The 27,996-nt window shown below is 54.7% G+C and overlaps 1 protein-coding gene across 1 annotated transcript; it reads right to left on the bottom strand.

The window, feature by feature from the left end:
* Positions 1 to 401: 401 nt before the first annotated feature.
* On the bottom strand, positions 402 to 27,996 carry SLC26A9 (solute carrier family 26 member 9). Its single transcript, XM_068159439.1, has 21 exons — positions 27,971 to 27,996; positions 19,127 to 19,253; positions 17,744 to 17,883; positions 17,356 to 17,466; positions 16,903 to 17,078; positions 16,207 to 16,371; positions 15,252 to 15,404; positions 14,767 to 14,849; positions 14,389 to 14,536; positions 13,367 to 13,480; positions 12,539 to 12,616; positions 12,124 to 12,219; positions 8,291 to 8,397; positions 7,610 to 7,679; positions 7,285 to 7,377; positions 6,022 to 6,138; positions 5,290 to 5,607; positions 5,027 to 5,081; positions 3,998 to 4,143; positions 3,171 to 3,248; positions 402 to 2,566 (listed from the first exon to the last, which is right to left on the bottom strand). Exons 2-21 carry the CDS (start codon positions 19,249 to 19,251, stop codon positions 2,519 to 2,521), a joined length of 2,421 nt encoding a protein of 806 aa, XP_068015540.1. The 5' UTR covers positions 19,252 to 19,253; positions 27,971 to 27,996; the 3' UTR covers positions 402 to 2,518.

The raw sequence follows: 27,996 nt of genomic DNA, 5'->3' as shown, positions 1-27,996 counted from the left end.
TTTATTTTTTATAGCCTTCTCTTCATAGAAGCTACTATGGAGGTTGAAATGCCCTGAAGAAGGATAGAATAGAATAGAACAGAAAAGAACACAACAGAATAGAACAGAAAAGAACAGAACAGAATGAACCAGGTTGGAAAAGCCCTGAAGAAGGATAGGATAGGATAGGATAGGATAGGATAGGATAGGATAGGATAGGATAGGATAGGATAGGATAGGATAGGATAGGATAGGATAGGATAGGATAGGATTAACCAGGTTGGAAAATACCAGGAGAGGGAGAGGAGAGGGAGAGGAGAGGGAGAGGAGAGGGAGAGGAGAGGGAGAGGAGAGGGAGAGGAGAGGGAGAGGAGAGGGAGAGGAGAGGGAGAGGAGAGGGAGAGGAGAGGGAGAGGAGAGGGAGAGGAGAGGGAGAGGAGAGGGAGAGGAGAGGGAGAGGAGAGGGAGAGGAGAGGGAGAGGAGAGGGAGAGGAGAGGGAGAGGAGAGGGAGAGGAGAAAATTAACCATGTTGGAAAAGCCCTGAAGAAGGATAGAACAGAATAAGATAGGAATAGAATAGAATAGGATAGGAATAGAACAGAACAGAACAGAATTAACCAGGTTGGAAAAGACCTTCAAGATCATCAAAGGAAGGGTCCCTTTAACCCTTGGCTTACACTTAGGTCTTTCAGGCTTTCTGTTGTCAGCTTGTCCTTGCTGTCCCAACATCAGCACTGGGTAAGAGGGGAAGGCATCAGAAAAGGAAACTAAGATAGCAGGGGTTTAGAAATGATGAAGGTCCCAGCTGTCTGTCTCTGGGTTACTGAGGCAGGCTTGCTTGCCTGGGAGGTAGATGGTCTTGGTAGCATCACTCTGTGGTGAGCTGGAGTGAAAAAAAACAACCATCAAATATCTAGCAGAGAAGTGTTATGGAAATACCTGATGCTGTACAAGAGCTTCTTCCCGCTGCACAAGCAACTGTTTGAGGGCTTGTCACCAGGGGGGGACCTGAGGCTGTTCCCTTGCTGGGCATAAAATACCCTCAAATGTCAATTTTACTGCTCTGGGTCAAGGACATCATGAAAAGTGTGCAGAAAGGGCTTCCTTCCCTGCCCTTGAGTGTGGGATCAAGAAACCATCTTTCCCCAAAGCACCCATCCATGGGCTGGACCTAAACCTCTTTGTTGCTCCAGTTAACAAGAGGGTGGGAAGAGTCCAAAAAGCCATGGGATGAGTGTTCTCATCCCATGCACAGTCTCAGAGCCTTGCTGAAGCACAGTTCAGTCAGTGGAAGGATCCCTGTAACACTTCAGAAGGGATTTGAGCTGGACCTTGGGTCTTTGGAGCACATATTCAATGCACTGGAGCTGGACCCTGGGTCTTTGGAGCACATATTCAATGCACTGGAGCTGGACCCTGGGTCTTTGGAGCACATATTCAATGCACTGGAGCTGGACCCTGGGTCTTTGGAGCACATAATGCACTAGAGGTGGACCCTGGGTTTTTGGAGCACATATTCAATGCACTGGAGCTGGACCCTGGGTCTTTGGAGCACGTATTCAATGCACTGGAGGTGGACCCTGGGTCTTTGGAGCACATATTCAATGTACTGGAGCTGGACCCTGGGTCTTTGGAGCACATATTCAATGCACTGGAGCTGGACCCTGGGTCTTTGGAGCACATATTCAATGCACTGGAGCTGGACCCTGGGTCTTTGGAGCACATAATGCACTGGGCAGGCAGGGTGATGTGTGCACCTAACACCCAGTGACAAGGAATTCTTATTGCTGATCACAAACTCCTCCTATTAGTAAGCAAAAAGTCTGGAATGCAGAAGAGAGCCCTGCTGAGATCAAGTACCAGGGTCTGCAGGGGGGCAGAAACACAGCACTGGGGTGAGGCAGTGGGGTTTGGGGTGCTGGGGGGGGGGCATGGAAGAGGGGCTGTGGGGAAAGCAGGGGTGGTGGCACACAGGGAGAGGTCAGGGGGTTGCACCTACTGGGCAGACACCCCAGAGCTCAGTGCACGTTTGAAAACGTTGCCTGCCGAAGCTGCAGCTCTGCACCTCGCAGGAGCTGCTTCTGCTGGTGACTCAGAGCCCTGGAAGGCTCTCAGAGGTTGCTTGTGCTTCACTTCACCAGGAAAAGAGGGAAAAGAACGGAGGGGGCTGCCCGGATGACGGTGATGCCTGTGTGGGCAGAAGGGTGCGATTGTGAGAGACAAAAGAGAGCTCTTGGCGTTAATGACTAATTGTCCCTGCTGCCGAGGCGCTGCCTTCGGATGAACTCCCTTCTCTTCTGCAGTTAACCAGCTGGCATTTCCTGAGCTCCTGCTGCCGTGGATTTCTGTTGCCTGCTCCAGAGTCCTTTGCTCTGAATACCAGGAGGAGGGAGGAATTTAGCAGTTCAAGAGGTGCAATGGCCTCTTCCTTTGCAAACTTCTTGTATCCCCAGGTGGAAGTGCAGCTCTTCACGGAGGGATAGGAGAGAGGAGCCTGTTCAGGAGGGTTTGCCCACATGCTGATGCTCCCTTGTGTGCTCACAGAGCTGTCTGGGTCTCTGAGTGGAACATGCTTCCAAACATCTCCTAAAGGACACAGAAGGCTGGGTTAGGGCTGATGCTGTGGCAGCAACCCAGCAGCACAGCTCAGCAGTCACCCAGAGAAAGGCCACCAGAAACTCCGATCCTCCCCAGCCCCCCTCTGCAAGGGTAGCTGGTGGGGAGGAGGTTGCTCTGCTTCCAGCTCTGCCTGGAAAGCATGAGGAAGGTCAGCTTTGGCAGGCATCTTCTGCCAGGGACCTGGGTTCACTGCGTGCAAATCACTTCAACACTTACAGTCTGTGCTGGGAGCCTGCCTGCTGACTCTTCTTTTGGCCTTGGGCTGTATCTGGTTCTCCAAGTTCATCCCAGTGGGTGGAGGCTACAGATCTGAGTGTGAACCTGAGCTCTGTGGCCCAGGACAGGGGAAAGGATTCCCCCATGGGCTAACCTAGGAGCTCCTTCATCCAGACCCCTACCAGAGCTGACACCAGGGATGTGAAATGACTTTTGCAGCTCACTTTTCCTATTCCTCTTGCAGTTTGCCTGGCAGTGGTGCCAGGGGCTTCCCACCTAATCAATCCCAGCCAGGACTTCTCATTTCCACCTGAAGTCCACAGCTGGGGAAGTGACCCCTGGCACTGGGACTAACCTCCTCCAAGTTCCTGAACTCTGCAGTGCTGTCATCTGCAGACTCCTCATAGATGGAGAGCTCTGTCTGATTCGGCTTCTGTGCAGGGAAGAAGCAAATCCACGAATTAGCAGAGTGCAGGGTGGAAAAGGACTGAAAGCAGTGACTAAGCCAGGCTGAGAACATCACAAATGCTCCAAGGGAAATGCCCAGGAGGAAGGGGCACAGGAAGAATCCTGTTTTGACTGGCTTTCACCTCTGGCTGACCTGGGACTTCCATATCTCCCCACTGAGATACGAGATACCTTCTACTCATGAGCTGACACTGCCCTGGTTCCACCTGCAGTTATCATGCAATAAACTGACCCACATAGGAGGGAACAGCTTCTCTGACCCAGTGCCATCAGCACGTGCAAAGCCTGCCATGGCCTCTCCCCCTCCCACCAAGGGCAGCACTGGGGCTGTGTGAGGACAGGGGCATGTGCTTTGCTTCGGTTTCCTTTCACTTCCGAGGGCCAAATCCTGCCTTTGTGTGCAGCTTTGTGTTCCAGCTAGCACCCAACCGAGGGCAGAGCTCTTTTGGCTTCTCCAGGCAGGGACAGCACTCATCTCCAAGCCAGACATTGAGACTCCTGAATTGCCATTGGACTCAATCTGTGCTTGGCCTCTAGGTGAGAATTAGGGCACGGAATATTTTGTTGCGTTCAGACCTTTACCACCCGAGATAAAGAAGAGGCTTTATTGGGTGCTGTATTGAGTTGTTGTTTTCCCTCTGTGCTGACACAGCCTGGGAGCCTAATGGGAGAGGAATGTGAGCTGGGGAGGGGAAGGCTGGGGAGCAAGTTTACCTCTTCTAGGATGGGAGGGTGGACAACTTCTTTGATGTTTGCCAGGGCAAACAAAACAGCGTCGTGGGTTGTCAGGAAGATGTGACTGCGGTCCAGGCCTCCTTCCTCGAAGACCCCTCCTGTGCTAATGTCATTGTACACCTGGGCTGGGGGAGAGGGAAGGGCAGGTGAGCAAGAAGGAAACCCAAGAGGCTTTTGAAGGTCTGCATGGCTGGCAGTGGTCCTCTAGGGCTAAGGCAAGGTTGGGATGTGGGCAAGCAGCAGGTTTGCTACAGGAGTCATAGGATCATAGAATGGTTTGGGTTGGGAGGGACCTTAAAGATCATCTACTCCAACCCATCAGCCCAGGTTGCTCAAGGTCTCGACCTTAAAGGTCATCTACTCCAACCCACCAGCCCAGGTTGCTCAAGGTCTTGACCTTAAAAATCATCTACTCCAACCCACCAGCACAGGTTACTCAAGGTCTCGGCCTTAAAGGTCATCTACTCCAACCCACCAGCCCAGGTTGCTCAAGGTCTTGACCCTAAAGGTCATCTACTCTAACCCACCAGCCCAGTTTGCTCGAGGTCTCAACCTTAAAGATCATCTACTCCAACCCACCAAGCCCAGGTTGCTCAAGGTCTCATCCAGCCTGGCCTTGAACACCTCCAGGGAGGTGGCATCCACGACCCCCTGGGCAATCTGTGTCTCCCCACCCTCACTGTCAAGAATTTCTTCCTGATATCCAGTCTAAATCTCCCCTCTTCCACCTTAGAGAGGGTATGAGAGGCTAGGGATCTATTTTTCTACATGCTGCATGTGGAGCTGTTCCAGGCCTGGCACTTCCCAAAGGAAAGGACACATTTCACACACACAGCACAGTATTTTGTGTCCCTGTCCCCCCCCTTTCTCTGTTCTCTTCTTTCATCTGTTCTGCTTTGGTTCAGTGAAAGGCTGAGAGCTTGCAGAGCTTGCAGGCAGGTCCCTGTCTGTCAGGAGCACAGAAGTGGGGGAAGATCAGATGGAAATGTGTTCTTTGTGGATTCTTACCCTGCACATTTGCCAAGAACACTTTAATCCCAATCTTCTGGTAGCTGGAACACAACTAAGAGGGATGAGAGGGGAGAGAGAGGATTAATAACACTCCTGCCCCAGCTTTGTGTTTATACATCAAGTCTTTCATCCCAGGCTTTGCAGGTGTCTTGGGGACAGTGAAGGAGAAAGCCTTCCATTGAGGAAGGTAAACATCTTCATCTGAGCTGCCCAAGAGAGCAGAAGGTACCTGGGTGATAAGGTTGTGGTCCAGAACTGACCTTGCCCAGCGCTTTTGTGCCCATGAGGTCAACAAAACACACTCCACTCATGTCCAGGATGATGGTGTGGAAGCTGATGTAGGGCGGTGCTGTCATCACAGGGTCAACATCTGCTGCAGGCAGGATGCTGAAGGTGCTGCCCTGCAGGGCAGTGGTGCTGCCCAGCTCGCTGGAGGAGTGCCCCTGCCCAGCAGCGCTGCCCAGGGGGCGGAATGTGACGTAGGAGATGCTGGCACCGTTAGCGGTTGTCTGGTTGTTGTTGGTGTCTGTTGGGGAGGTGCCTTCAAAGTCTTTCTGGAGCTCTTGCAAAGACAAGGTCTGCAGTGAAGCAGAGGGGCACAGGCAGCTCAGGGCACTGGTGAGTGGCACCAACCCAGCAATGCAGCTCAGCAGTCACCCAGAGAAAGGCCACCAGAAACTCCAGTCCTCCCCAGCCCTCCCCTGCAAGGCTAGCTGGTGAACTGAAATGCTGCCACAGATGCAGGCTCAGAGGAGGAGGGCAAGCTCACTGTCTAGCAAAGCATTCACCACGCTGCTGCTCTCCTCAGCTCTGCAGCTTCCTTGTTCCCAACCATTCCCAGCTCTGCTGCAGAGAGAGGAGAGGTGGGGGAAGGACAGAAGGCGAGAGGTGGCAAGCGTGGGTAGGAAGGCAGAGCAGAAAACCCTGTGTGGAGAGGAGCTGTGTGATGGGAACTTGGGAGTCTGTGAAGAGAGGAACCCAAAGTGAGTTACCTTGTTCTGCCTCAGTAAGAATTTGGGCAGCTTTGGTGGTGCTGGTGCTGTGCCCTTCTCCTGCCGTTTGGCATATTTCTTCCTGGCTAAGTAGACTTTGCCAGGATCCACTCCTGTCTGTGGGAAAGAGGGAGAGGTTCAAGGGCAAGAAAGCTGGGGAGGGGTCTGGAGCACAGCCCTGGGAGGAGAGGCTGAGGGAGCTGGGGTTGCTTAGCCTGGAGAAGAGGAGGCTCAGGGGAGACCTTCTTGCTCTCTGCAACTCCCTGAAGGGAGGTTGGAGCCAGGTGGGGGTTGGTCTCTTCTCCCAGGCAAGCAGCACCAGAACAAGAGGACACAGTCTCAAGCTGTGCCAGGGGAGGCTTAGGCTGGATGTGAGGAAGAAGTTCTTCCCAGCAAGAGAGATTGGCCATTGGGATGTGCTGCCCAGGGAGGTGGTGGAGTCCCCATCCCTGGAGGTGTTCAGGAGGGGACTGGATGTGGCACTTGGAGCCATGGTTTAGTTAGTCATGAGGTGCCTCTGCAGTTGGCAGCCACCTCAACATCTAAGCTATAATCAGCCCTCACTGACCTGGCAGTGGTGGTGGAGTCACCATCACTGGAGGTGTTTAGGGAGAGACTGGATGGGGTGCTTGGTGCCATGGTTTAGTTGATTAGATGGTGTTGGGTGATAGGTTGGACTTGATGATCTTGAAAGTCTTTTCCAACCTGGTCTGGTCTGGTCTGGTCTGGTCTGGTCTGGTCTGGTCTATTCTATTCTATTCTATTCTATTCTATTCTATTCTATTCTATTCCATTCCATTCCATTCCATTCCATTCCATTCCATTCTTATTCCATTCCATTCCATTCCATTCCCATTCCCATTCCTATTCTTTGGAAAGAAACCTCATCAGCACCAGAGTCTGGAGCTGCTCTTTCTTTCCTGCCTGTGGCACCAGCTGTCCACTTGAGCGAGATGATCTTGGTGGCCAACCAACAACATCATCACCAACTTGGTTCCTGCTCATGCAGAGGGAGGAGAGGCTTGCAGTAGCTCTGCTTTGGCAGGGCTTGGAGGGGCATAACTGCCAGGGTTAGGCATAACCTCTCAACTGAGGTTACAAACAGTCCTGAAGACCAGGAAGGAAAGGATGGGGGAGTAGAGGATGGATGTGACCTTCTTCTGTGGTCATCCCAGGCTTACTCATCTCTGTGTAGCCATAGAGGAGAGAGCAAGGGCCAGCTGGGCTGGGCTGGCAGCAGCCCTGAGTCAGGGCATTGCTCACCTTGGCTATGATCTTCTCGCGGAAGATCTCTGAGTTGGCAAAGTAGAGAGGTGAGCAGTAGGTCACAATCTTTATCCCATTAATTTCATGTACCTGCAACAGAGAGAAGAGCTGAGGGCAGGCCTGGTGAGGTGTAGGGGGTGCAGGGTGGCTGGGAGGTCGGGCAGCAGCTAACTGGGAAGGTCAAACCGAAGGGCAGCTCTCCTGCTGCCCCCCGAAACAAGCAGCAAACCTCCTGGCTGGGACAGAAACTGGGGCCTGATGCTGCTGGGTACTGGTGGCAACGAGGAGCACTTTCTCTCAGGGTGCTTTAGCTTCTGCTCACCTTGCTGTAGGCTTTGGGGTTCTTGTAGATGTCAGTGGAAGTCACCTGGCCCAGGGCAGAGCCGTTACGGCTGAGGAGAAAAGAGGTGAGCAGAGTTAGAGCCAGCGGCACAGGGGAGCAAAACTGCTTTGCCTCGCATTCCATCCCAGGATTTTGAACCTTTGCTGGGTGGAATTACTCAGCTTTCATCCCTGCAGAGCCTACAGGGCACCACAGAGTCAGCACTTTGAGATCCCAGGCTGGGAAATATTAATAAAGAGCTTTGCTGGATTAAAAGTGGTCTGAAAGCTTCCCCCTGCTCTCTGCCCTCGCTGTTTCTCAGCAGGATTTTCTGCTGGGAGCTATGCAGGTAGCCCTTTATTATTTGTGTGTGTGTGTGTGTGTGTGCTGAAGTAAATACCTTCTGCCTTGGGATGTGCACCTTGCTCACCCTGCACAGGAGTGGGAATGCAGGCAGTAAATTAGCTCCTGCCATTCCTGTTTGCACATTCCAGGGGCCAGGGAGGACACCTGCACTCCCCCAGGCTCCTGCCACACGTTCCTTCAAGACATGGGCCAGAGGTCAGGTATAAAAATCATCATAATCTGTCACTTCTCCTGCCACTGGGAGATTTTTGACTCCTCTCTTGGCTTTTTTTTCCCCCCCTCTTCTTTGTTTTTTGGAGCTGCAGCAGTACTTACAACTGGGTATGGAAAACCACAACCAGCACGGAAAATCCCACGCCCACAGCCACTCCGTAGGGCAGGCTCAGGAAGAAGGCAGACAGGAAGCTCACCAGCCAGACCAGCTGCAGGAAGAGAAGAGCACAGCACATCATCTTCATGGAGTCAGAGGGTTGTTTTGGCTGGAAAAGCCCTCTGAGGTCATTGAGTCCAACCAGCAACCCGACCCCACCATGGCCACTAAAGCATGGCCCCAAGTGCCGTGGCCACAGGGTTCATGAACACCTCCAGGCATGGGGACTCCACCACCTCCCTGGGCAGCCTGTTCCAATCCCTGACCACTCTTGCAGCAAAGAAATTGTTCCTGATCTCTAACCTAACCTTCCCCTGGCACAATTTCAGGCCATTTCCTCTCCTTCTATCACCTGAGACTAGGGAGAAGAGACCAACTCCCACCTCACTCCAGCCTCCTTTCAGGGAGCTGCAGAGAGCAGTGAGGTCTTTCCTCAGCCTCCTCTTCTCTAGACTCAACTCTCAGGTCCCTCACCAGACCTATTCTCCAGACCCTTCACCAGCTTTGGTGCCATTTGCTTTGCAGTGAGGGTGGGGAGACACTGGCACAGGTTGCCCAGGGAGGTTGTGGATGCTCCCTCCCTGGAGGTGATGAGGGTCAAGCTGGATGAGGCCTTGAGCAACCTGGGCTGGTGGGAGGTGTCCCTGTCCATGGCAAGGTGTTTGCAACTGGATGATCTTCAAGGTCCCTTCCAACCTAAGCCATTGTATGATTCTCTGATGCCCTCTGAGGATCATTATCAGGTCATCCTCCAGACTGATAAAACAACACTTTGACCTTGGACAAACTCAGAGTAACTTTGATGGCTTCAGCAGCTTCATTTTGTGTCTAAATGGTTGAGTTAGGGCTTTCCCCCTGGGATGCATCTGTGGTGTGATCCCTGCCAGTGATACACAGCCAGAGTTAGGGTAATGACCACCTGTGGTCTGACATCACCCAGAAACACTGTTCCCCACTTTTGGGGCAGGACACTGAATCTAGTTCAAATTCCAAGGAGATTAAGGTCAGGGGAGTGCAGTTCACTCCCTTGGCATCTGCCTGCTCCCTGCTCCCTGCACCTCTGGGCTCTCCATGGTTGCTGGCACCACAAGGTTTGTTCCAGCAGCTCCATGGAGACACAGCACAGCTGGGGCAGTGCGGCTGGCAGTGACAGATGACCCACATGGGGCAAACCAAAGAGCTTTCTGACAGCTGCTCAACACATCTGGCAGAGACAATGCTGTCAGAGTGTTCTCCAGACAACACTTTGCATCTCTGCTCTGACCACTATCCACTCAGGGCTCAGCCCAGACTTTGGGCTGGAGGCTGTGGACCCCATCAGGCTGCCCTCATGTCAACTTCTAGAGCCAACCAAAACCTTTCATCTAACCCACAAGGCACCAGCAGAGCTCCTTCAGAGAGGTGCTTGCATTGCCAGAGATGATTCCTGGCAGGGAATCACATCTTCCCTTCAGCAGCATTCCCACCCTGTCAGTCCTTGCCTGCATATCCACATCAGCTCAGACCTCACACACCTCTGGTCCTCTCAGTCTGCTGGGCTCACTCCTAAGCATGGACCACATTTTTAGTAGCCCATGGCCAGTGCTGGAGTGTGCCATCATCTCATGATCACAACTTCTGCCTGGGCTGCTAACCCAGCTCTTCTCCACCACCTCTCAGAGCAGACCCTAGAGCAGCTTCCAAGAGAGCTGGGGAGGGACTTTTGCCAAGGGCTTGTAGGGGTAGGACAAGAGGGAATGGAACTGAAGCTCGAGGAGGACAGATTGAGACTGGATATTGGGAAGGAATTCTTTCCAGTGAGGCTGGTGAGACACTGCAACAGGTTGCCCAGGGAGGATGTGGATTCCCCCTCCCTTGGAGGTGTTCAAGGCCAGGTTGAGTGGGACCTTGAGCAACCTGGGCTGGTGGGAGGCATCCCTGCCCATGGGGCAGGAACTGGCTGAGCTTTAAGCTCCCTTCCAACCCAATGTGTTCTGTGATTCTCTGCTCCTCTGCTTGCACGGTGGGGGGGAAGCTCCTGCTGCCTCAGGCCAGCCCCTTTGGGCTCCTGCTTTGTCGTCAGGACCCGCCAGGATCTGGGCTGCGTGTCCACGCACACACACGCAGCACTCAGCCGTGGGAGCCCTGCTCAAACACTGTCTTTTTGTGTCAGACACTTCCAAATTCCGTTCTCACTCCCCCACCCCCCCTGCCTGGGTTTATACATCAACCAGTGCCTGGAGTCCTTATCGCTGTGAAGGGCTCTCCTCGCCCTGCAGGGCTATTGTGTGAGTTTTGAAGTCACGGCTCCCCAGCCGCTGCGCGGGGCCGGTTTGGCTAGTTCTGGGCAAACAGGCTCCCACCGTTTGATTGGCATTTCAAACACAGCAGGTAATAGTTCAGACCTCTCTGGTCTGTGCACCCAGCGTGAGGGTGCTCAGCTGGGCAGGATGGGCTCTGCCACAGCTGCTGTTGGGGCTGTTCAGGCTGGAGGAGAGAAGACCTTAGAATCGTAGAATCAATCAGTCAGGGTTGGAAGGGACCACAAGGATCATCCAGTTCCAACCCCCCTGCCATGGGCAGGGACACCCCACACTAGATCAGCCTGGCCAGAGCCTCAGCCAGCCTGGTCCAGGGCCCCAACCACCTCCCTGGACAACCCAGTCCAGGGCTTCACCACTCTCATGGGGAAGAACTTCCTCCTCACCTCCAGCCTCAATCTCCCCACCTCCAGCTTCATTCCATTCCCCCTAGTCCTATCACTACCTGATATCCAGAGCTGCATTTCAATACCTGAAGGGGATCTACAGGAAGGTTCTGGGCCCCTCAGTTTAAGAAAGAGGTTGAGCTGCTGGAAGGTGTCCAGAGAAGGGCAAGAAAGCTGGGGAGGGGTCTGGAGCACAGCCCTGTGAGGAGAGGCTGAGGGAGCTGGGGTTGCTTAGCCTGCAGAAGAGGAGGCTCAGGGGAGACCTTCTTGCTCTCTCCAACTCCCTGAAGGGAGGTTGTAGCCAGGTGGGGGTTGGTCTCTTCTCCCAGGCAAGCAGCACCAGAACAAGAGGACACAGTCTCAAGCTGTGCCAGGGGAGGTTTAGGCTGGATGTTAGGAAGAAGTTCTTCCCAGCAGGAGAGATTGGCCATGGGAATGTGCTGCCCAGGGAGGTGGTGGAGTCCCCATCCCTGGAGGTGTTTAAGAAGAGCCTGGATGGAGTGCTTGGTGCCATGGTTGAGTTGATCAGATGGTGCTGGGTGATAGGTTGGACTTGATGATCTTAAAGGTCTCTTCCAACCTGGTTCATTGTATTGTATTCTATTGTATTCCATTCTATTCCATTCTAAGGTTGGAAAAGGACTCTTCAGAAGGGCTTTGTGGGGATGGGATGAGAAGCAATGGTTTGAAACTGGAGCAGGGGAGGTTTAGGTTGGGCATCAGGAGGAAGTTCTGCACAGTGAGAGTGGTGAAATACTGGAACAGGTTGCCCAGAGAGGTGGCTGAGGTCTCATCCCTGGTGACATTCAGAATCAGACTTGGTGTGGCCCTGGGCTGCCTGATCTGGGTGGAGGTGTCAGGGAGGTTGGACAAGATGGCCTTTGAGGACCCCTTCCAACCCAATGCAATCTGTGAATCCATGAGTTGGAGGAAGGGCTGCACCAGGAGAGTGAAAGCCACCTTCTGCCAGGCACTCAAACCCCTCTCCTGTCCCCCAGATGCCTGCTGGGGGTCCACACAGTTCACCCTGCTCTGCACCACACAGCCATGGGAAGGTTGGTACATGCCTCCCACCCATCCCCAGGCACTCACACAGTCCAGCTTGCTCTTCTTCCACAGGTAGAAGGGGTCAGCCAGCTGCTTGAGGGAGTTTTTCAGGTTCACTGCAATGAGGGCTCCCAGCACAGACTGTTGGAGGAGAAGGGATGGGATGAGAACGTGCCACAGGTTGCAGGAGATGCTTCCTGCAGTGCCTGCATTCCTTGCTCCAGGTGCCACCAGGGAATGGGAAAGGTTGATGCTCACAAAGCCCTCCCTTGGGTCTGAGCATGATCATTTCACCTGCTCCTGCTTCCAGGGGCTGTGTGCAGGCAGGACCCCAGGCCAGGAACAAACTGAGCTGGGCAGCAGTTTGCATCAGGGCTTTTTTGGACCAGGACTCTGCCTTGCCTTGGGTGTGGAGGGTGTGATGCAAGGGCCAGGCTGTTTGCACAGATGTTTGTCTTACCTTGGGAAGAGGTTCCAGGTAGATCCCCAGAGCCAGCATGGTCACCATAACCACCAAGGCCACAAAGAAACTTGCCACCTACCACAAAAGCAAGAAACCACCTCAGCAAACAGCAGGCTCTTCCTAACCCCCCTCTGGGTCTTTCCTCTCCTGCTTTGTGTTTTCAGCCAGCAGCACACCTGGGCACTGCAGTGCTTTATGCAAGGCTGGGGTTTGGCAGAGCTCACAGATAACCTCCAAACTTCCCTCTGCCCGGTTGGAGAATGCAGATTTACAGCCTCACATCCGTGAGCAACCCAAAGAGCCACCCAGGGACCACAACGGGTTTGGGGAGGGAGGAAACCCTGCTTTAATAAGAGCAAAGTGAAGCCCTCCTCTATGGAGCAAGCAGAGAGGGGAAGGAAGGAAGGAAGGAAGGAAGGGGAGAGGGGAAGGGAGGAAGGAAGGGAAGAGGGGAAGGGAAGAGGGGAAGGGAAGAGGGGAAGGGAAGAGGGGAAGGGAAGAGGGGAAGGGAAGAGGGGAAGGGAAGAGGGGAAGGGAAGAGGGGAAGGGAAGAGGGGAAGGGAAGAGGGGAAGGGAAGAGGGGAAGGGAAGAGGGGAAGGGAAGAGGGGAAGGGAAGAGGGGAAGGGAAGAGGGGAAGGGAAGAGGGGAAGGGAAGAGGGGAAGGGAAGAGGGGAAGGGAAGAGGGGAAGGGAAGAGGGGAAGGGAAGAGGGGAAGGGAAGAGGGGAAGGGAGGAAGGAAGGGAAGAGGGGAAGGGAAGAGGGAAGGGAAGAGGGGAAGGGAGGAAGGAAGGGAAGAGGGGAAGGGAGGAAGAGGAAGCACTAACTTGTGATTTCCCTCCTGCCCCATCCACAGCAAGAGTGACGGAGAGAGCACAGCAGATCACATGGATCTTGAAGAAGGATCCAAAGAAGTTGCTGCAGCCCAGGGCCAGCATTTCCTGTGGAGATGGAGGAAGGTGGTGGTCAGAGAGGGCAGCTGCCCCTCCTGCCCTGCCAGCGTGGGAGCTGCCAGGCAGAAAGGGAGTGCCCGAGGCTGGGGTTTGTGTGGCCAGGGAAGGGACCTGAGTTCCCTGCAGGGTGTCCCAGACCCTTTCCTTCCAGTAAGGGCTGGGATGGGCTCTGGTGTACCAGGGAAACCTGGACTCCCAGGCCCGCATAAGCACATTGTCATGTGTTGACACACTGAGGGCAGGGCTTCCCATGGTATGTGTGGCTGTTATTGAAAGCTGCCAGTGTGCCAGTGGTGATGAAAGAGGATTATTTAATGTCCTGCCTCTCAGAGTGGCCAGGTGGCACACCAGGAGCCCAGGTCTTTCTCTGCTCAGTGAGAGGCTCCTGGGCCTCCCTATGCTCCAACAAGCTGCAGACATGCTCCCGGTGCCAGCGCTGGGGGATGAAGCCCCAGGTCTGAGCACAGAGCTCAGCCTAAGGCTTGCTTGCCTTTTGCAGGTCCTCTCCAAACCACAGGAGATGGCTCCACCAGGTCCTTCCCACCAGGACCCCCACATGGCAAGCTGAGCCTGCATGCATGGGAGCAGCAGAGCTGCTTTGAGCAGAGCACTTTTGGAAGCTCCCTGGTTTATGGTGAGGCTGCTGCAGCCCTGGAGCAGGCTGCCCAGGGAGGCTGTGGAGTCTCCTCCTCTGGAGGCTTTCAAAACCCACCTGAATGTGTTCCTGTGTGGCCTGCCCTGGGTGACCCTGCTCTGGCAGGGGTGGTTGGACTGGATAATCTCCAGAGGTCCCTCACAACCCCTAACACTCTGTGATTCTGTGGTTCCTGCTGTGAGCTTTGGCTGAGGGCAAGGGGAACCCTCCTTGGCTGTGTCCTCCCCAGCCCAAGCCTTACCTGGTTGGGGTCCACGTCGTAGCCATGCTTGGCTGCCAGCGTTCTCCCCATGGCCAAGTTGATGACGTAGCTCACGATGGCCAGCGAGAAGGCTGTGCCAATCATGTCCTTCCACTTGGGCACCAGGGGCAGGGTGGGTGCTGGGAACCTGCACTCAGAGAAGAGGTGAGGAGCAGTTGTGACACCAGAGAGTGACTTAATCCTCGTCTGCACCGGGGACAGCTCAAGGGGATGGTGGCAGTTGTGCAACAGGGAGCAGCAGTCCTGGAAGGGGACTGTCGTGTGGCAGGGAAGAGTGAGGTGTTCTCCAGGGAGAAGGAGGAGGAAGAAGGAAGGGAAATGATCTGGAAGTTGAGTCAGACCTGCTCCTGCACTTACCCCATGCTGATCTTTCCAACTACAGGCATGCCATACTTCTCAGGCATGCCAAAGCTGCCAGAGATCGCAGTGGCAACGATGACCTGAAAAGCACAGAGAATGGAAGAGCAGGGAGCAGAGAGAGCCCTGAGGGCTCTCAGAAGGACTAAGCCCAATGGGCTTCTGGGGCTGACAGGAGGAAATCAGCATCAAAATTTGGGCTGGGAAAGGAGAGAACCTCCCCACCAGGAGATGTGTTCCTCATCCTCAGCATCACCAGGATGCAGGTAGAGGGCATGAGAGGTGTCACAGAATGGCTCTGGTTGGAAAAGACCTCTGAGATCGTTGAGTCCAACCATTCTGACCCCAAAGCAAGTGTCCTGCTCAGTGTGTAGATGCTCCACATGATGAGCCCAATGTGATCAGAGGTGGGTGTCCCAGGGCTGTGAGGTGAGGGTGGAAGCTGTCTCCTGGAGGGCCGGGGGGGCAGCTCCTGCATCACTTACGATGATGATCTCCATGGGGATGGGCATCCGGATCCTTTTCATATACTTTAAGTTGAGCTCCTTGACAATCATCAGGAGCACAGCACTGACCAAGGCATAGACCAAGGAGGCCACGTTGGTTTGGGGCAGACCTTTGCAAATATCAATGAATGTCTGAAGGGGAGAGAAAAGGAGAAGGAGTCACGGGGAGCCAGAGGCAACGTGGACAGCACAGGGGAGGTCACTTGTTACTGTAGTCAACTGCAAACACCCTGAGATGTGACAGGGGTGAGAAAAATGCTAGAAACCCACTGCTGAGAGACCAGCACCTGGCCCTGGGTCTGTTAAATGCAGTCCTGGCTGCACCAAGGCAGGATGCATCCACAGAAGATGCAGGAAGGGGCAGGGATGGGCAGACCTGCTCACAGCGAGAGTTTCTGTTGCTGAGCATCATGCAAGGCTCCTGCTGGCAAGCAGCACAGCTCCTGCTCTCCCCAGATCCCAGCCCCATTCACAGAATCACAGACTACTACAGGTTGGAAGGGACCTTCAGAGTTATCAAGTCCAAAAGCAGGATGACCCAGGGTTGCCCACACAGGAATGCATCCAGGTGGGTTTTGAAAGTCTCCAGAGAAGGAGACTCCACAACCGCCCTGGGCAGCCTGCTCCCACGCTCCATCACCCTCACTGTAAAGAAGTTTCTCCTCATGTTGAGGTGAAACCTTCTCTATCCAAGTCTGCATCCACTCTCTCTGATTAGAGACTGGCAGAGAAGGGCCCAGATGATGCTGTGCAGCGAACAGAAGGGCAGCAGTGCGGGTGTGCTGGGCTGGGGGTGGTGCAGACAGCAGCGTGCCCCCATCCCTCCTCCCTTCCCTTCTCTCCAAGCCCCCTTTTGCCTGGCAGGGATGGCAGTGGTGGTGGTGGCTGGGGGGAGGAGGTGCAGGGAAGGTCCCTGTCCAGAGCCCCCACTTACATAGACGATAGCTAAGGGCCCGGTGTAAGACGGGACTGTCAAGCCGAAGACGTACTTGAGCACGGAGATGAGGATCTGCAGCCCTGCTGCTGTCATGAAGCCCCTGATGAAAGACTCTGAGAGGTAGATAGCAACAAAGCCAAACTGCACGAATCCCAGGCACAGCTGGAGGAGGACAGACAAGCTGTGGTTAGAGGCATGCCAGCCTGGCAGGGCGAGGCGGGGAGCCCAGACGTGCCCCTGCTGGGCAGGCTGCTCCTCTGGGAGAAGATCCACCCCTCCCACACACAGCATGGGCTGGGCTGAGCTGGCTGTCCCGGAGCAGGGATGGGGAGAGGAGAGCTGCAGGGTGCTGGGGTGTCATCCCTGACTGCTGGCCTCACCCTTGGCTAGTCACAGAATCGTGGAACTGTTGAGGTTGGAAGAGACCTTTGAGATCATCATCAAGCCCAGCTGCTCCCCCTGAGCTCACAAGCCCACCACTACCTCTTGGTTCAGAGAGTTTCACACCCAGACTGAAGCTGGGGTGGGATCCCATCAGAATCTCAGTGCTGAGGCATCAGCCACTCTGAAGTGGAGCCTCTTCTAGCATCTGCTGCCAGAACATCTCTGCTCTGGGGAGAGAGCCTGGCTGACTCCACATGGATCAGCTCTGGCCAGAGGACAGGGCAGAGGTGGCATGCAGTGAGTCCTTACCTGTATGATGGCTGTCAGGCAGGCTAAGGTGGCAGAGATCTCCAGCCTGGCAGCTTCCATGGCCGTGGTGTTCAGGCTGGTCTCGTTGGTGGTGTGGTTGAAGTACTGGAAGTCTGACTCTGGAGCCAGCTCATTGCAGACGTTGCCAACAATAATGCTGATGACTGCAAAAGTACCTGCAGCACAAGGCAGTGATGTCAGTAGGTCTCTCTAGAGAGCATCCTGACCTGGGAGGCACCTGGAGAGGTGACCGAGTCACCCAGCCCATCGCTGCAGCCAGCCCTGAGGCAAGAGGTGGCAGCAGCTCGCTGGGGTGAGATCCAGGCTCTGCAGCCTGAATCAGGGATCCCATAAAGCCTTGATGGACCAGACGTGCCCAAACCTCCCTCTTCTGGGACACCCCAAGTGTTCCCAGCCGGGCCTCGGGCAGACAAGTGCTCTGCAGACTCTTACCTGGGACCATCTGATGGATCCCACCCAGGAAGAGGTATATCACCACGGGGAAGAAGGAGGAGTAGAGCCCATTGACAGGAGGCAGGTTGGCCAGCAGTGCAAAGGCCATCCCTGGAAAACACAAGGGAAATGAGCAGGTCAGCCAGGTCTGGGCAGCTGGTGTCAACCCCACGCTCTCCTCAGGCTCACATCAGCTCCCAGCAGCTGCTGCAGGCAGCACAGGCTGCTCCTCCCGGGCAGGAGAGCCCAAAGAGGGCAGGGATGAGCCCCACAGGCACAACCAGGCTGGAGGCAGAGACTGGGTTGAACTGGGCTCTCATCTGCAGATCTCAAACTGGCAAAGTGCTGCTGTCTCCTCTTGGTGACCCCCAGAGTGTCGGCGACTCACCCTGGGGCACTTGGATCGTCCCCGCGCTGAGCCCTCCGAGGACATCAGGCAAAATGTAGTCCTTAATCTTGTACTTGGGAAGCCACACAAGGATTGGGAACAGGCTGAAGAGGGTGAGCTTGAATCTGGAAGCTGAACACCTGGAGGAGATAAAGGGAAATAATCCCAATGAGTAAAGAGAGAGGGAGGGAAGGAAGGGAAGGAAGGGAAGGAAGGGAAGGAGGGAAGGAGGGAAGGAGGGAAGGAGGGAAGGAGGGAAGGAGGGAAGGAGGGAAGGAGGGAAGGAGGGAAGGAGGGAAGGAGGGAAGGAGGGAAGGAGGGAAGGAGGGAAGGAGGGAAGGAGGGAAGGAGGGAAGGAGGGAAGGAGGGAAGGAGGGAAGGAAGTGAGGCACCAAGGAAGGGTCCTCCTAGGAACATCTCAGCCTTTCTCCCACACCAAATCCTCTGCCCAGTATTTGGTGCAGAGCCCTTCCCAGTGAGTGCAAGGCTCTTGTGGTTAACTAGCTGAGCATGGCATGGAGAAGCATTGTGAGGATGTTCCTGACTTGGGGGGGAGGGGGTCCCCAGTGCCACAGCTGGAAGGAGAACCTGCACAGAGCTAAGCACTTAGCTCCCCAACATCTTGATGCCCTTCAGGTAGGGACCAGGGGAGCTGCAGGGAGGAGACACAGCTCAGAGAGCCAGGGGGCAGCTGCACAGAGCCAAAGATGAACTCTTCCAGGTGCTTGGTCAGAAAACCCCAAGTGTGTCTAGAGGAAGAAGGTTGCTTCTGGGCTGGCACATGCAACATCTCACATCTCCACCTGCTAATATCTTCTCTCTCCTGCATGGCTGCTGCCTTTTGCCAAGGAATGAAGCTCGGTTTCCAAGGCACTGATAAGCAGGGGTGTCAGGAAGGTCAGCAATAATTTTAATCAGCAAGCTGATAAAAGGAAATCCCAGCTGAAAAGCTGAAAGCAGCAATCCACATCCCCACACAGACATCCCCAGTTCTACTTTCTTGGGTGGGTTTTATCCTCCCCCCCCCACTATTAATAAAACCTTGGAAGCCAGAAACCAACAAATCCCAGATCCCTCTTCCCCTCCTTTGCCTTACAGCCTGGCAGCATGGAGAAGAGCAGCCAGTCGCTCTTGCTGGAGCACAGCTTGCATTTCTCCTGTGCTTTTCATCCCTCAGAGCCCTGAAATGATCTTCCAAGGTGTCCCAAAGTAAACTCAGCCTTCCCAAGGTGAAGTCTACAGGATCACAGGATGGGATCGCTGCATCGCCTCGGCTGGCAAAGACCCTTTGAGAGCATCGAGTCCAACCAGCTCAGGAGTTACATCCCTGTGCCACAGCAGGTGTGGTTGGCACCTACCCTCACCTCTGGCTCTCTGCATTACCTGAAGTGGTTTCTCAGCTTCTCCCCAAGGGGGTAACTTCTGCTCTTCTTCTCAAACTCCTCGTCGAAGAGGCTGACGGAGTACGCAGGACGCTCGACGACGTAGCGAGGCCTGGCCTGCTTCATCTCTGCACCGCGGAGAGAGTTCCCAGGGGGGAAAAGAGACAATAGAAAGGTAAAAAAAAAAAACAAAACCCCCAAAATTAGTTAAAAATGAAATAATTAAAAAGAAATTAAAGCAAAAGCCAAGCCAAGAATGTGCCTGGAGCTGGCCCCACCTGCACCATAGCAGACCGGACACCTCCAGCGTCTGGGAGCTCTCCCCGAACATCTCCACCCTAAATAGTTTCCCCGTGGCGCAGAGGCAGGTCCTGGGAGTGGCTTCTCCCAGCACCAGGGGCTGCTGCTGCTGCTGCTGCTGCTGCCTGGCACAAAGAGCTTCCCCAGCTGCTTTAGGGCGATGCTCATGAGTGATGCCACGGGAAGGGGACCCTAATGAGCCCCGGGTTGCCTGGCAGGTGAGCACGGGTGGCAATCAGAGAGCTCTGCCACTGACTTGCCTTTTCGCCTGGGGCAAGCCACTTGACCTTCCTCCTGCCTCAGTTTCACCATCTGCCACTGGGGTTGGTGAGGCTTGGCGATGCTGGGCAGCTCTGACACAGTTTGCACTGAGGGTGAAGGCAGTTTCCAGGTTCAGCCTGGAGAGGAGAAGGCTCCAGGGAAACCTTAGAGCTACATTTCAGTACCTGAAGTAGAGCTGAGACCTTAGAGCTACATTTCAGTACCTGAAGTAGAGCTGTGACCTTAGAGCTACATTTCAGTACCTGAAGTAGAGCTGAGACCTTAGAGCTACATTTCAGTACCTGAAGTAGAGCTGAGACCTTAGAGCTACATTTCAGTACCTGAAGTAGAGCTGAGACCTTAGAGCTACATTTCAGTACCTGAAGTAGAGCTTAGAGCTACATTTCAGTACCTGAAGTAGAGCTTAGAGCTACATGTCAGTATCTGAAGGGGACCTACAAGAAGGCTGGGGAGGGACTGTCCAGAAGGGCTTGGAGGGATAGGATGAGAGGCAATGGTTTGAAACTGGAGCAGGGGAGGCTGGACATCAGGAGGAAGTTCTGCACAGTGAGTAGTGAGACACTGGAACAGGTTGCCCAGGGATGTGGTTGAGGCCCTAGAGACATCCAAGATCAGACTGGATGTGGCCCTGGGCTGCCTGCCCTAGCTGGAGGTGTCCCTGCTGACTTGCAGGGGGGTTGGACAAGATGACCTTCGAGGGTCCCTTCCAACCTGATGCAGTCAGTGAATCTGTGTCCACTGCCAAGTTGTCTCTGGCATTCTGCAGCCTTCCTCTTCCTCACTCTCGATGAGAGGCTGTGGATGAGCCCTGGCTCTGTTCTAGGAAGTGATGTGCAGAAAGATAACTGTGAGGAAGATGCCAAAACATCTGGATGGACTCGTCCTGCCTGGTGCCTGGGTCTCACCAAGGAGAGATGAACTCTCAGGTAGCCCTTGTTTGGCTATGAGCAGCCATGCTGGGCAAGAGGGGAGCATCATCAGGATCTGGAGAGGCTGGGAGGGGAGGGAGGAAGTGGTCAGATACAAAGCAGGGATGTTGGTAATTGTTTGTGGGATGGTGTGTATCTAAATGGGTCATTGCCCAACGCTGGAGCAGAGGAGGGGGTGGAAAAAGCCTGATGATTCAGGCAGGAGAATGCATCAAGACACAACATCCAGGTTGCTGAGAGCTTGCAGAGCGATTTGAATGTCTCAGATCCTCCTTCTCCCCTCTTTGGCGTCTTGCTGAGGTGGGTGCACACCCTGGCACCGAGTTGCAAGGAACCAGGAGGAGCAAAACGACCAAGTGGAGGACTGCTGTCAGTCCTCACTGATAAGCAGTTACCCTGGAGTGGGGGCTGGACGAGGTGAGTAACCTGTAGCAGAGTAGCCCAGCAGTGCAGGGCAGGAAGGAAAGGATGATGTAGGCAGCCGAAACTTTGGGGAGAATTTAGGTCAGCAGCCTCATTATGCAAATGGCAGCTAATGGCTTTAGAAAGGGAGGTCATCAACCTCGGCTCTGCAGCCTCTGCTTTAGTGACCCCGGGGGAAATTGAGCTCAGATTGCTGTGAACCAGCTCCAGCCGTGCTGTGATTCTGCTCCCCGGCTCTGACCAGCACCCAGGCTGACTTTGGGAAGGTCCCCAGCCCGGCTTTGGAGGCCAGCTGGGTGCCAGCTACCTGTGAGAGGTGGCAAGTCCCTCATCCTGCATCACCAGGAGCTTCACCCAGTGCCCTCTGCAGGCATCTGCACAGAGCCACCTCTGCTGCTTCTTTTCAGTTACAGGTACCCTCGAAGCAGCAATGAAAAGCTTTACCTGATGCAGCTGAGACTAAGCAGTGTCCTCTGCTCTCCCCCAGCCCAGAAGCCCACCTAATATTGGTCATTCCTTGGCTTCCCCACGTGGCTCTTGTCCCTGCCTTATAGCCTTGCTCCAGATCCCATTGCTGAGCAGTGTGCTCAGCCTTTTCTCCTGGTCCCAGCCCCACAGCTCTGCTCTACATTGCCAGTCCTCTCTCACCGGTGTTTTGTAGCCCAGGTGCAGGCTCAGCAAAGAACTTCCAAGGGGGGACAGACCCAGCAGAGAACTTCCAAAGGGTGCTAGACCCAGTAGAGAACTTCCAAGGGGTGACAGACCCAGCAGAGAACTTCCAAGGGGTGATTGATAGACCCAGTAAAGAACTTCCAAGGGGGGACAGACCCAGTAAAGAACTTCCAAGGGGGGACAGACCCAGCAGAGAACTTCCAAGGGGGGACAGACCCAGCAGAGAACTTCCAAGGGGTGATTGATAGACCCAGTAAAGAACTTCCAAGGGGGGACAGACCCAGTAAAGAACTTCCAAGGGGGGACAGACCCAGCAGAGAACTTCCAAGGGGGGACAGACCCAGCAGAGAACTTCCAAGGGGTGATTGATAGACCCAGTAAAGAACTTCCAAGGGGGGACAGACCCAGCAGAGAACTTCCAAGGGGTGATAGCTGAGTGCCTGCTGCAAGAAGTCTCTCTCAGCTTTCATTCTGGTCTCCAGCCCTTGCCCAGCAGCAAGCCTGCCCTCAGACAGCCTGACCCAGCCACTTCTATCACAGCTCCTTAATGAATTTCTCCTGCTGAGCCAAAGTGGGAAAATAATAAACAAGGCAAGTGCAGAGGGAGAAATATCCCCATGATTAAATTCCATCTTAAACAAACAGGCTCATGAAGTCAGCTGCTTGGACAGAGGCAGGTCCTTGCCTTGGCTTATCACTGGCCTTGCCCTCGACCAAACAGCAGGGCAAACCTCAGGGATTTGGGAATTAAAGAGCTGTGTGACTGCTCCCTGAACAGAAGGCAAACCCAGCTGCTCCTGGGGATGATGGGGGAAGACCACAGCTAGCAGCAGAGCTGGTTTAAGTCACAGGAACCAGAGAAATAATCATGGAATGGTTTGGGTTGGAAGGGACCTCAAGGATCAGCCAGTTCCAACCCCCCTGACACGGGCAGGGACACCTCCCACTGGCCCAGGCTGCTCTAAGCCTCATCCAGCCTGGCCTTGAACACCTCCAGGGATGAGGCATGCACAACCTCCTGGGCAACCTGTGCCAGTGTCTCCCCACTCTCACTCTAAAGAATTTCTTCCTCATCTCCAGTCTCAGTCTCCTCTCTTCCAGCTCAAAGCCACTGCCTCTCGTCCTGGCACTACAAGCCCTTGTCAAAAGTCCCTCCCCAGCTTTCTTGTAGCCACCTTCAGTCCTGCAGCTGGGGCAGGACACTGAAAGCAAGGCAATGTGTGGAGAGCAAAGCAGCAGCCATGAATTGCTTCATGGCAGGGATCAGCTCTTCCACTATGGGCACAGAAATAAAGGACAAGCTCTAGAGGGAAGAGCTCCGAGTGCAGAGCCCCTGTTAGAAGCTCCTCAGGAAGCTTATCCCTCCTAGGGATGATGCTGAGAAATGTGAAGTTTGGCCTCACTGCTAAACCTGCTGAGCCTGGGGTCTTGGAGAAGCTGTGACACACTGAGTGTGTGGGGCAAGCAACAAATGAAGGCAGAACTGCTTCACACCGAGAATGTGAGGCAGGTGAAAGAGATTGCCCCAAAAGACTCCCAGCTGAGTCCCATCAGCTCCTACCTGGCTGATGCCTGCCCTGCCAAGCTCAAAGCAGCCAAGCAGAGACCTTTTTTCCCAGGGTTCATCTTGCAAATGCATTTACTAAGCTCTTATCTCCTGCCCCTGTGCTGGTGATAGCTGAGTTTGGGAAGAGGAAAGTCACATTGAGGTTTCTGGCCAGTGTTGATAGGAGCCACTGGCATAAGGCCACTTTCCTGTGCTGGCATAGGCATAGGAAAGGGACTTCAGTCCAAGGAGTGTGAGTCAAGAGGTAGTGGGAGAGCAATCTGATTGCTGCCATGGGAGTGATCCACAGGCCCAGAGCGATCCCAGTGCAGGAGCTGGGTGTTCTGGGGATGCCTTCCACACTTGAGGGATAAAAACCCAAGTCCTCTCATGCTGCCTCCTTTGTCTGCCCCCTCTCCTTGCCCCCTTCTCCTTGCACAAGGCAATGCACATTCAGATCTCCTCGATGATTGCTTCTCAGCTGATGGAGTTCAGAGGTCTGGAGCCTTTCAGGCCCTGGGTGAATCTGCATTAAAAACACCTCTGTCCCAGCTCTGTTGCTCAAGAAAGGGTTGTAAAAAGCAGCTCTCCCCTGCCCCAGGAGACAAGGTCTGCCTGGAGAAGGCAAGCACAGGTGCAAGGGTTTGGTTGCAACACTGGGACAGGGTCTTGACTCCTGCTGCCCTCAGTCACAGTATCACAGTATCACAGTATCACTTAGGTTGGAAAGGACCTCGAGGATCATCGAGTCCAACCTGACACCGCAGACCCCATGACTAGACCATGGCACCAAGTGCCACGTCCAATCTCCCCTTGAACGCCTCCAGGGTCGATGACTCAACCACCTCCCTGGGCAACCCATTCCAATGCCCAGTCAGTGCCTTCAGCACCCTGACCGCTGCAGCTCCCAACCTCCTGCCCACAGCTTGGGCTTGCAGGTGCCATGGGAGCCCTGGGGGAAGATGGTGAAAGGGCTCAAGTCTCACAGGGTCAGGTGAGGAAGCTGTCACCTCCTGCCTTGAAACCTGTGCTGTGCTTCCTCACTGAGCCATGGCATGGAGAAGCTGTGGGTGGATGTGGTGCCAGGCTCCGATGTGCCAGAGGCTGCCCTGCTGGATCTGCAGGGCCAGATGGTGCAGTGCCAGGCTCTGCAGTGCTGGCTGCTGCAGTGCTGGATGCCACAGCACCAGGCTCTGCAGTGCTGGATACTGCAGTGTCAGATGGTGCAGTACAGGATGCCACTGGGCCAGGGTCTGCAATGCTGGGCACTGCAGCTCCAGGCTCTGCAGTGCTGGGTGCTGCAGTGCTGCATGCTGCAGTGGCAGGTGCTGCTGCAGTGCCAAGTTCTGCAGTGCCAGATGCTGCAGTGCCAGGCTCTGCTGTGCTGAATGCCACAGTGCCAGGCTCTGCAGTGCCAGATGCTGCAATGCTGGACACTGCAGTGCTGGGTGCCACAGTACCAGGCTGTGCAGTACCAGGCTGTGCAGTGCCAGGTGCTCCCCTAGACTGAACTCTGCCTCACCCTCTCACCACACACCCTCTTCCCTCTCCCTTTCACGCCTCTGGTGTGAGCTGGGCTCACAAGGCAGGCAGGCAGGAGGACAGGGAGGTTTCTGCTGTCACTCAGCTGAGGTATTTCAACAGGCTCTTGTATAATTCACCTCTGCTCTTGGGCAGAGATCAGCCCAGCAGATCCACCCCTGCCCTCCTGGCTTCTTCACTCCCTCCAACCTCTTGGCATCAGGGACAGGTCAGGACCAAGCCTGGCTGATGTGCCACACCACAGGACCCCCCCAGCAGGTTCATTGTTGGTATCTTCAGGCTGGGCTCTTCCACTGGGCACAGCTTTCAGCTCCCAGTTAAAATCCCTCTGATCTGATTTAGTTTTGGTTTACCTTTGGCTCTGAATCGCCTTGAGGCTCATCTACAGCTTGCAGTAGTCAAACCAGCTCTATAGCCTCAAGTCCCTGGCACAAGACTAGTAGAGAAAGCACCTTTCCTGGTAATCCAGGCAGTCTGGGGAAGAGGAAGAGGCAGAAGCAGGGAAGCAGTGGTGGCTTTTCAGGTGCTGAGCTCAATGCACACAACATTTGGCCACGGGGTTTAACTTTGTCTTCACCTCTGCCCTTTGGAAATAGAAGAGGCTGGTGCTAGGAGGGCATGAGCTGAAAAATAGCCCAGCCCCAAAACAGACTTAAGCCCCAGAAAAGGCAAAACTCCAGAGTGCAGAAGACTCACTCGAAACTGAGCTGTTTCAATCCACTTTCCACCTCCAGCCCATCGTGGTGACCAGTAGGATAAGAGCCAGAGAGAAAGGAGAGGGTGAAGGAGGTAGAGAACTGCTGGGAGGTGCTAACTGCCCCTGGTGAGCTCCAGAAAGACCTTGTGCCATGGGGACAGCGAGGAAACCTCTCTGCTGCCCTCCAGCTCCCACTTCCTTGCGCCCAGCCTCGGCTCCAGCGTCTCCCATCCGGAGCAGCCATCCCCTTCCTCCTCCTCTTGCCCTCTTGCCATGAGCAGGCATTACAGCAATGTTTTTTTTCTCTCTCTCTCTCTCTCTCTCTTTTTGTTGTTTAGATCAAATATTTGGCCTGTGAAATAGGTGATTTCCAGGAGGCAGATGGCCCTTTGCTTGTTGTGAGCGAGCCAGCCCAGCGCAGGCAGCGGGGCGGGAGCCCTGCTCGGGGCTCTTGTTCCCTGCGCCGCTGGGCCGGTGCCAATGTTTGATGTACCACTTCACAGGAGTTTCTAACCAAACTAGCTCTGCACTTGGTAACCAGAATAATCATAATAATAAGGTCTGCAGGCATCTGCCAGCTACTGAGGGTGAAGCCCAAGTGTTGGGCTGGAAGGGTGTTTGGTAAGTGCAAAGCTCCTTTTTAATGCCCTTGTGAAGGCAGCAAATGCCACGGGGAGAGGGGAGCTTGCTCTGCCTGGGCACTGGGGTAAAGGAGCCTGGATTTGGCTCACTCTTCCCAGGATTTCTTTGGTGACACCCCCCCCTTGTTCTCAACCCCACCCAAACTCTCCTGTGGCTGCATCCAGGGCTGTACCTGGGCTGGGCTGGGAGGGGAGGCAGTGGATGCATGGCCTGAGGTGCTGCCTGTTGGGCTGCAGACGTGGCCCCATCATCACCACCCTCCAAAAGGCACCAGCTCCCCTGCCCTGCAGAGCCCAGAGGTGACACCTTGATCCCAGTGGTGTCTGGGCAGAGGGCAGTGCCTGAGCTTAATGACATCCCAAGTGGGGTGTCCAGACTCCCCACCAGCCCTTTGCTGCTCCCTCAGCGCTGGGGTGAGGAGGAGGGGAGGTTTGGAACGCTTGCTTAGAAGAAAGAGAAGAGAGACTTGGGGCACCCCTCTGCTCTCCACACACCTCTGACTCAGACCTTGCTTGCCCCCCTCCTTTGAGAAGCAGGGGAGCAGTGCAAATCCCAGGGAATTAAAAAGTCTGCAGACTGCAGCATTCCTGCACTGCCTGTGCACACTTATCCGGGGGGATGCCTGCTGGGAGCTCGCTCCTGCACATGCTCCTCACCCCTCTGGAGAGGGAAAAACACCTCTGGGGTCACCCAGTCCATCCTCCCCCAGAGGTAGAGGATGGGACAGCATTTTCTGTACTGGAAATCTCTGACCTGGGGCAGAAATAACTTGCTGGTGGCCGGCCACGAATGTCACACCAAGGACTTATCTCCCAGGGGAGGAAGGACAGGTCCCCAGCTGAAGTTTTCATCTTGCTTACCAATAAGGTGTGGGCAAGTTTTTTATCAGGGAGGAGCAGCAAGCATCCCAGCTGCATGGGCAGCAGTTGGCTGCCACGGGGCAGGCTGGTGGAAAGATTTTCTCTTCAGATATATGAGGGAGCCCAACCTGGACCTGCACATCCCCAGAAACGGCTCTGGGAGCAGCCGGAGAGCCTGCAGCCGGTCTGACAGGTCTCAGCCTGGCAGCACTTCCCATTCCCAGCTTCAAAATTCCCTCCTAACGTCATTGCATGCCCCACAGCCCTGCATCCATTGCCCAGGGCCATCCTGGGGAGGGGGGGAGGGGGGGGGCAAAGACCCCTTGCCTAGGTCAGATTCCTGGGCACAACCAGGGCTCCTCGACCACTGCCTGCAGGCACTGAGCTCTGCATCCTTTCCCCCTGCGCCTGCGAGCGCTAAGTTGCATTTGGGCTGCAGCACCCTTGGGGCAAGGACCACTGTCCATGGGCCCAGGCAGAGAAAGTTCTGAGCAGCAGAAAAGAATCCAGAGAGAAGAGGATCTGTCATCAGGGTTGCCTCTCCTGGAGCAGGCAAACCCAAATCCCACCCCCCCCCAACCTTTCCCCCTCCCAGAGCTCAGCAGGAGCCAGCCAGGATAAGATGGCAGGATTTATCCTAGCAATAATTAATTCACATCTTCGGCTCTTCCACCTTCTCTTCATAAATCAAGCTCTTGGAGCACTGCTGTTGCTAATTCCTGAGTAAATCTGCCATAAATTTCCCCCCTCCTTTTTTCCCCTCCTCCTTTTATTTTTCTGTTATTTTCATTTTTTGCAAAAGGAGGCAGAAAAAAAAAAGAGGGGGGGGGGGGGGGGAAAGAAAAGTAGCAGTTCTTCAAGTACTGAAACTCACACCCAGTGGCTGTGCAACCGGAGTGTAGATCCCCCACGCCCACCCAGACAAAGAGCACGATTGTTGGAGCCGGGTTACCTGCGCCTGGCCGGGCGGAGGAAGGG

The sequence above is a fragment of the Melanerpes formicivorus genome, unplaced genomic scaffold, assembly GCF_026170545.1.
Source record: "Melanerpes formicivorus ecotype bairdi unplaced genomic scaffold, bMelFor1.0.p_v2 SCAF_46, whole genome shotgun sequence".
NCBI classification, from domain to species: Eukaryota; Metazoa; Chordata; class Aves; order Piciformes; family Picidae; genus Melanerpes; species Melanerpes formicivorus.
This window is presented reverse-complemented; position numbering and strand designations above follow the sequence as displayed.

What these genes read in the sequence shown, in the direction of transcription:
- SLC26A9 (XM_068159439.1), bottom strand. Translation starts at nt 19,251, where the DNA reads ATGAAGCAGGCCAGGCCTCGCTACGTCGTCGAGCGTCCTGCGTACTCC. An exon ending in ACCTGGAACCTCTTCCCAAG is followed by an intron (nt 12,220 to 12,538) that starts GTAAGACAAACA and finishes CTCCTCCAACAG; the next exon opens with TCTGTGCTGGGAGCCCTCAT. An exon ending in ACCCTCCCATCCTAGAAGAG is followed by an intron (nt 3,249 to 3,997) that starts GTAAACTTGCTC and finishes TTCCCTGCACAG; the next exon opens with AAGCCGAATCAGACAGAGCT.